Consider the following 9,394-nt stretch of genomic DNA (forward strand, 5'->3'; position numbering starts at 1 on the left):
TCAACAGAAACAAGCCTTTGTGAGTGTTGTTTTCTAAATGATTGTAATACTTTTCGTTCGTAACATGTTACTTTAATTTAAAAAAAAATTATATATTTTAAGAACTAATGCTTTAAGGGTGGATATTTTTAAAGCCAAATCAATTTCTTGGTAAGCTAATTGTCAGAAATCTTGAAAAGATAGCGCACCCACGTGATTTAATCGTTTATATTAACTTCGCGAGCATCGGATGTACTAAGCGTATTAATGTTTCTTAATAAACTGTACCTATAGTTATAGAACTATCCTGTTATACCTAACGTTATAATTTATGGTCATTAAAAAATGAAAACTTAAAAATACTCATTACAATATAAACAATACTTAGTGAACATTGAAATGTATATAGCGCAGCGTTTGTCATACTGTATCGACACAAGAAATTGTTAGTCTTCATATATTCGAAACAATTTTTAGTAAAAGAATTTCATGATGAAATTTGCATTGCTAATCTGACATGTTGACTCATTTCAATAAGATTAAGGTTTGTTGATATGAAGTTTTTACGGACTGATTTCTGTCCTTAAGCAAAAAAAAAATAAACATACATATACACCGTGTTATAAAATGTGTTTTAAAATGTTTCAGTGTAATTTTGTTTTTTTGTATCAATTGAACTGTAACTTTTAGTTTGAACCATACTTAAAACATAGTGAATTGGATAGCATGAAAATTGAACTTTGAACCTGTCCAATTTTCCGTTGTGTAAGGCGCGCTTATTTCAATGCATTTCTGTGCATTCTAAAGTTTCACCCTCAACGCGTCTAAAGATGTATAACCTCAAAAACGCCGACAATGATAATTCCGGTCTAGGGAGGACATGTTCAGCGTTCGGTACTCCAGTTGGTCTGCTAGCCCTGATAAATCATTAGTACTATCTTGTTAAACAGAATTATAGTTAGGTAAATCTTTTACCATTTTACCCTAAAAGGTCTACTTCTCTTATATTTATTTTCCTCGGCATTATTAAAAAAAACTCCTTTAAATATTGTGTACGAGTTCGTATTATAAGTTTACTTGCAATTTGAAGAACATGAAACCATATAATTTGCTCGTTACTGAGGTTAGATGTTCACACATCACTGACCAGCTCTATAACACTAGCACACAATTTATTTTATTTTTTTAAGAAAAAAAGGCATAGATATTGTATCAAGCACATTTCATTTATTTTATTTTACTTGTGATTATAAATGAATTTATGTTATCAGTGAGGTTATTAATGTGATTTACTTAAGATTTAATTATATCCAGTATGAAACTCTGTGCTACAGCTTGGCAGGACAAAACTCTTCGAAGGCAGGCGCGGGAAAAGTAACCCTTGTCCCAGGACGCCCTGCTCGTCCAAACAGGGTGACTGGCCCGTTCCTTTCTGTCCCGCCGGCCAATGGGAGGACACTATTTAAAGACTCGTTAAATAAAAAATTTAAAATTGTTTCCTAAAGTATTCTACAAATGTTAATTTTCATCTGAGAATGTCATGTAACATTGTTTAAATGTAACCAATACAGAAAGTTAATAAATTCACAGTAAAACTATGTAGATAAAAATGAAATCTGGCTACGGTGCCAGAGACCGGAGTTGGAAATGTGCTGGTTAGTGGACCTGGAGAGTCCAGGGGAACTGGTTGGTGAACATGGAGAGTCAGGTGGCGCTGGTTGGTGGACCTGGAGAGTCTGGTGACGTTGGTTGGTGGACCTGGAGAGTCCGGGGAGTCTGGTTGGTGGACCTGGAGAATCCGGTGGCGCTGGTTGTTGACACGGAGAGTCCGGGGGTGCTAGATGGTGGACCTAGAGTGTCCGGAGATGCTGGTTGGTGAACCTGGAGAGTCCGGTGGCGCTGGTTGGTGAACATGGAGAGTCCGGTGGCGTTGGTTGGTGAACATGGAGAGTCCGGTGGCGTTGGTTGGTGGACCTGGAGAGTCCGGGGGTGCTGGTTGGTGGACCTGGAGAATCCGGTGGCGCTGGTTTGTGAACATGGAGAGTCAGGTGGCGCTGGTTGGTGACATAGAGAGTCTGGGGGTGCTAGATGGTGGACCTGGAGAGTCCGGGGGTGCTGGTTGGTGGTCTTGGAGAATCCGGTGGCGCTGGTTGGTGGACCTGGAAAGTATGGGGTAGCTGGTTGGTGAACATGGAGAGTCCGTTGGCGCTGGTTGGTGAACATGGAGAGTCCGGTGGCGTTGGTTGGTGGACAAGGAGAGTCCGAGGGTGCTGGTTGGTGTACTTGGAGAATTCGGTGGCGCTGGTTGGTGGACCTGGAGAGTCCGGGGGTGCTGGTTGGTGGACCTGGAGAATCCGCTCGCGCTGGTTGGAGACAAGGAGAGTCCGGTGGCGCTGGTTGGTGACATGGAGAGTCCGGGGCGCTGGTTGGTGATCATGGAGAGACCGGTGGCGTTAGTTGGTGGACCTGGAGAGTCCGGGGGCGCTGGTTGGTGGACCTGGAAAGTATGGGGGAGCTGGTAGGTGACACGGAGAGTCAGGTGGCATTGGTTGGTGGACCTTGAGAGTCCGGGGGTGCTAGTTGGTGAACATGGAGAGTCCGGTTGCGTTGGTTGGTGGTCCTGGAGAGTCCGGGGGTGATGGTTGGTGGACCTGGGGAATCCGGTGGCGCTGGTTGGTGATCATGGAGAGTCCGGTGGTGCTGGTTGGTGAACATGGAGAGTCCGGTGGCGTGGGTTGGTGGACCTAGAGAGTCCGGGTTGCTGGTTGGTGAACATGGAGAGTTCGGTGGTGTTGGTTGGTAGACCTGGAGAGTCCGGGGGTGCGGGTTGGTGGACCTGGAGAGACCGGTGGCGCTGGTAGGTGAACATGGAGAGTACGGTGGCATTGGTTGGTGGACTGGTGGACCTAGAGAGTCCGGGAGTGCTGGTTGGTGGACCTGGAGAATCCGGTGGCACTGGTTGGTGAACATGGAGAGTCCCATGGCGCTGGTTGGTGACATGGAGAGTCCGGGGGCGCTGGTTGGTGATCATGGAGAGACCGCTGGCGTTGCTTGGTGGACCTGGAGGGACCGGGGGTGCTGGTTGGTGGACCTGGAAAGTATGGGGGCGCTGGTTTGTGAATATGGAGAGTTTGATGGCGTTGGTTGGTGGATCTGGAGAGTCCAGAAGTGCTGGTTGGTGGACCTGGAGAGTCCGGTGGCACTGGTAGGTGACATGGAGAGTCAGGTGATTTTGGTTGGTGGACCTTGACAGTCCGGGGGTGCTGGTTGATGAACATGGAGAGTCCGGTGGCGCTGTTTGGTGAACATGGAGAGTCCGGTTGCGTTGGTTGGTGGACCTGGAGAGTCCGGGGGTGATAGTTGGTGGACCTGGGGAATCCGGTGGCGCTGTTTGGTGATAATGGAGAGTCCGGTGGTGCTGGTTGGTGAACATGGAGAGTCTGGTGGCGTTGGTTGGTGGACCTGGAGAGTCCGGGGGTGCTGGTTGGTGGACCTGGAGAATCCGGTGGCGCTGGTTGGTGAACATGTAGTGTCCGGTGGCGCTGGTTGGTGAACATGGAGAGTCCGATGGTGTTGGTTGGTGGACCTGGAGAGTCCAGGGGCGCTAGTTGGTGGACCTGGAAAGTCTGGGGGCGCTGATTGGTGAACCTGGAGAGTCCGGGGGTGCTACATGGTGGACCTGGAGTGTCCGGGGGTGCTGGTTGGTGGACAAGGAGAGTCCGGTGGCGCTGGTTTGTGAACATGGAGAGTCCGATGGCGTTGGTTGGTGGACCTGGAGAGTCCGGGGGTGCCTGTTGGTGAACATGGAGAGTCCGGTGGTTTTGGTTGGTGAACCTGGAGAGTCCTGGGGCGCTGGTTGGTGAACATGGAGAGTCAGGTGGTGTTGGTTGGTGGACCTGGAGAGTCCGGGGGTTCTGGTTGGTGGACCTGGAGAGTCCGGTTGCGCAGGTTGGTGACATGTAGAGTCCGGGGGCGCTGGTTGGTGAACATGGAGAGTCCGATGGCATTGGTTGGTGGATCTGGAGAGTCCGGGTTGCTGGTTGGTGAACATGGAGAGTCCGGTGGTGTTGGTTGGTGGATTTGGAGAGTCCGGGGGTGCTGGTTGATGAACATGAAGAGTCCGGTGTTGCTGGTTGGTGGAGCTGGAGAGTTCGGTGGTGTTGGTTGGTGGACCTGGAGAGTCCGGGGGTGGTTTATTGTTGGGCCTGGAGCGTTTGGATATGCTGAACTGGATCCCGCGCAGGGCATTGAGCTAAGGAGCGGTCAGTCTAGGTACCTCCCTAACGGGCCACGGTTCCGTGTAGCATTATATTCCGCTCTGGGGCCAGAAGTTCCACTAACTATTCCGGGAAATGTATCAGACGTCTGAGGGCGCAACTTGGTTCAGTTGTTGTTTACTAAGCACATCCGCGAATGGACTGGCACATCAAACGTAATATATATTAAGTTATTTTTGTAATTTACTGAGCCCAGTGGCCAAGTTTTAACGATTGGTCATTTCCTAATTTGAATTGTTTTTTTTTGTGTCAGAAGCGCAAACACATTCTTGCGTATCTACCTAGAGCTTAGACGCGGCAAGGACGGGAACAATTTTAATGATGATACGAACGTCTTTTCCACTGAGGGCAGGTAACAACTCTCAGTAGTTAGTTATTTTGGCAAGGGGGAAGGGGGGGTTAAGGAATCATCAAGTGCTGAACTCAGGAAAATTAATTTTCAACATTCAAAAAATTTGCTAAGCGGAAAGTAATCATACTCGAAACCTCTGACCCACTAACCAGTAGCTCGTAACACTATACCAAACGGCTGGACATAAAACAGCAAACCTGTTTTTTTATTTTTAAATTTAACTAAATACTAAATCAGTTTTGTCGAACACTGCGAACTTGAATCGGTGTGTATTCTTAAATGTGGTATCTTTACAAGAGAATTATGTGCGTAAAACGGTTTGATAAAATTTTCATTTAGTTCCGAAAAATTGGCAATAATTGTATGTTATGTTCTCAATTAATATATTTATGAGATTGAAAGTATTTTCAAATTTTTTCTTTACTTTAAAAAACTAATATCGAACTGTTACTCTAAAAAAAGATTTGTTTTGTGAAATGATAAACACATAGTAAAATCATTTAATTTTTTTGCATGTAGGTACATTTGTTTCCAAATTGTATTATAATTTAACATGATAAATCGTTTTAGGGTTTTTAATTACATGTGAGATTAGTGTCACACATAAAATATTATATTATAATCCTTGGACTTCATGAAATATTCATCCATGAACTACATTTCAAGGTTTCATAATTTCTAATATTGACTTTAAAAATTGTTTATAATTGAAAACTTGATCTCGAACTACAGAAAAAGAATTTGAAATTGCCAAATTGTTCCTTCATTATGATCTCAGTTCAAACATACTCGGTGTTATCTTTATTAAAAATTAATCAAACATTAATTAGAACAGGAAATTTTTAACATAGTATTGAATTTAATTTTTTAAACGGATATCTAATTCATCCTTTCAATTTTTCATTTAATGAAATTTCCATTAAGAAAATTTTCTGTATCTTCCTCTCATATATATAATTCTAAAATAACTAATTAAATTGTATTAAATCGATCTGTAATATCAGGTGGAACAAGTATCTAATAAAAAATATATAGGGGAGACCGGGGCTGGTTGTAACAGGGGCAGGTTGTAACACGACAGTTAGTTCCACAAGCAGTCACCAGAGAGTCTTTTCCATTTAGTCACGGGAGCGCCTGTAGTTGTTCTCAGTGTGAATGGCAACATATCGCCGGTCAGACACGCTCGTTAGAAACAAGAAGAGAAAGACTGTTTTTTGACAAGTTGAGTAAATATTTCCCGTTTAATATAAAAAATTTTTTGTAATTTGTGTTTATATTGTTTAAAAACTCACTTTGGAGTACATACATATTCTAAACACTGGCTTTGCATATATGTTGTTGACATTTAAATTATATATATATATTACTTTGCCAAAATGTATGAATTCTCTAGTAGTGTCATTTGGGGCAGGTTGTAACAACTTAAATAAGTTGTTACAACCATCCCCGTCACTGTTACAATCTGCCCCGCCCTTAAGCTTTTACAGTTAAAAAAAACCTACTGCACTTGTTTCCCTACACTCTACAGATACTATTTGGAGCAGGATTTATTACCTCTTGCTCGTTATCACCTTGAGAGCTACACGTATAAATTTTGCTTCCCACTGAAACTGAAATTTGGAGCGATGACATCAGCCGAACGAGGACAGTTGGTTACCTTAACTGTGGCAGTGAATGCTGCAGGCAATTCTATACCTCCCATGTTCATCTTTCCTAGAGTCAGGTATTACGATCACTTCATCAGAGATGGTCCAACAGGGTGTATAGGTGCTGCAAATAAGTCTGGATGGACAACTGAAGCCGAGTTTTTTATTTTTCTTAAGCATTTTGTCACTTGTGTTCGTCCTAGCTTAGAGACACCAGTCCTCCAACTTTTAGACAATCATGTCACACATATCTCCCGTCTGTCTAGATTTTGCAAAACAAAATGGCATAGTTATGTTATCGTTCCCACCTCATTGCACTCATTGGCTTCAGACACTTGATAAAAGTGTATTTTCACCACTCAAGATACAGATAAACACAGCAATGGATGCATGGTTAAGGAACAACAAAACCCCAGAGGCAACAATTAAGCCGATGAAAATCTATGATATTCCATCGATCTTAAAAATAGCTTTCCCGCTAGCTACAACTCCGATAAACATCCAACAAGGATTTGAGAAATGTGGAATTTTTCCTTACAACAGAGACATATTTAATGATACAGATTTTGCTCCTTCGTTTGTGACGGACAGACCAAATCCAGACGTAGCACCAAGTTGTTCACATGATATGGCAAGGGAATCTCCAGATTATCTAACTCAGGCATGTCCTAATAATTCACTCGAGCCAGAATTGTTTTTCCCGGAAGCAGTCCAGCCACATCCAAAATCCGCACCGAGGAAAACAAATGGTGGCAGAAAAACAAGGAAAAGTGCCATTTTGACAGACACTCCGGAAAAGAATGCGCTGGAGGAAGAATATGAGAAACGAAGACATCAGGTCTTCCTGAAAGGAAAGAAGGAATTACCACAAATGTGCAGACATGTTAAAGCTAACCCAAAACTTCCTCCAAAACAACGAAATTCTTTACAAAGTGACAGCAGCTCATCAGAGGACGACAGTGAATGTTTTTGTTTAGTGTGTTTAGAACCATTTTCTTCAAGGAAGCCTGGTGAGGAGTGGGTTCATTGTTTGGACTGCCAATTGTGGTCACACTTTTCTTGTGCAAAAAAATCGAAAAAGTATGATTGTCACAACTGTCAATCAGATGGAATATTCGAGTAAGTATTAGGTACCTACTATGCATTCGTAAGACTTTTTCTTTCTGCCAAATATGTGAAAACAAGTATATGTTTAATATTTCCTGTATGGTTCGCAATAAATTGTAAATAATTCCTGGATTTCAATTTTTAAACTCTTTTAAATACTGCTACAACCAACCCCAGGGTCTGTTACAACCAGCCTCAGAGCGGGGCGGGTTTTTATCACTTTTCTCTTAAGCAGTTTTCCCCTTGTGCAGCAAAAAATAGCAGAAGGATTGTTTCCAAAATAACTCTGATGGAAGAAGAAGCGCTCTTTCATAATTTGCCCAGTAAATATTTTTATTAGGTTTTATACATGAATACAAAAACAATTAAATACAAAAACTGTAACAACCTGCCCCGGTCTCCATTTCCCATGATAACTATATCTTATACTTTTCCAAACAGTTGCTATGGAGATTTGCGACTAATACCATCTATATTTATTTATATATATTTATATATGAGGAAATTGATAAATGTAAATTTTACAAATAGTGTTTTAGCAAACATGAAACTAATTTTTTTCTAAAGAAGTAAGAATTTATGTTGGCTAAATATATTATTGACACAGAAATATAAGGTATAAGGTAGTCAAAAGGGTGTTGGGATATCTAATATGAATTTACATATTTTGTGCTACAATATTATTTTATCAACTAGTTTTGCATACATTTTTTTAGTTTTAATTTTTATAATATATACTTTTTATGTCATTCTTATTAAATAAACGTTGCTAGAAGCATTATTTTTAAATTTATATTATTTGGGATAATCATAACAAAAATATTGAGTTAAATGTTTTTGATGGTTCCAAATATAACCTTTGAAAATTAATTTCCATTAATTAATCTTTTATTGAAAGTAAATAATTTTATGGCGTTATAAGAAAGTGCATTATTTTGAAAATAAAGAGGGTAAAAAACTTCAAGTAGGTCTAAAAGCATTTCTGTGGCAAACACAGGCTTGTCGGTTTTTTTTTTCTAAACGGAATTCTCTTAAGAGTGGAATGCCAGTTATCAAGGTGTTAAAACAACCAAAAAAAAAAATGTTAAAAATGGGAAGAGGAAGTGTAGTTGCAGAAAGCGACAGAGTGTGAGAAGGTAAAACAAATAACCGCTAGGGAATCTGTGCTGCAGGAGAAAGAGAGAGAGAGAGTTTCCCAGAGAAAGCGCGAGCGAAAGAGAAAGCAGAGAAACACCACGCACGTGAAATATGTTCGGGTGGCGAGCTGCGGCGGAACGTGTTGTAAATACGACAAAGATTTGTTAAGGGGTGCGGGGAGCGAGGGAGGGGTGTTGGGGTGTGGATAAGGGGGTGGGAGGGGTGAACTGGCCAGTGGACAGCGGGAACCACTGGTGCGATGGGGTTTGTGCGAAAAAAGGGGAGGGGGGAGGTGGTGGTGCCTGGTCATTACCAGCGAAAAGGGGTTAATTGAAAAGAAAGTAGAAAACAAGGGTTGGTAGGATAAAAAAAAGGGCGGGTAGGCATGCGAGAGGGAGGTGGAGGAGATGTAAAAACATGATAAGGGTGACCGGATGGGTAAGAAAACATGTGTTTAGGTTAGCGGCACAACGGCTTGTGGCCAAAAAGGGACGGTAATTGTTGCAAGATTTGTAGCCCGGCGGTGGCGAGCAACCCCTGGCTGCGGCTTCTACCAAATAAAGTTCGCTCAGTTAGAACACGGGAAAGAAGATTATAAAGACAAAAAAAAAATCCCACTAGTCGGGAGCATCCTACGTTTTATCTCCCGTGAAACATTTCATTTCTAAAAAGAGAAATCTTTTTTTCCACCTTATTCTCTACGAATATTCCAACTCCAATTACTTTTACCCGCGAATTTTAACTCCGTGTTTTTACGTGTGAAACAATAAAGTTCACAGAAAAAACATAACGTATTTTAAGTAGCATTAACAGAGTTATTAAACCACAAGCAATGACTTAAACAGTTTTAGGCGAACATAGTTTTTTTATTGTTACATCAGCGAATAGAAAGCTAA

General features: G+C 41.9%; 1 protein-coding gene across 1 annotated transcript; it reads right to left on the reverse strand.

The window, feature by feature from the left end:
• Positions 1-2,514: 2,514 nt before the first annotated feature.
• LOC134528873 (uncharacterized) lies at positions 2,515-2,961 on the reverse strand. The gene has a single exon (XM_063362538.1). It carries the CDS (start codon positions 2,959-2,961, stop codon positions 2,515-2,517), a length of 447 nt encoding a protein of 148 aa, XP_063218608.1.
• Positions 2,962-9,394: the final 6,433 nt, after the last annotated feature.

This window comes from Bacillus rossius, chromosome 2, assembly GCF_032445375.1.
Source record: "Bacillus rossius redtenbacheri isolate Brsri chromosome 2, Brsri_v3, whole genome shotgun sequence".
Taxonomy (NCBI): Eukaryota; Metazoa; Arthropoda; class Insecta; order Phasmatodea; family Bacillidae; genus Bacillus; species Bacillus rossius.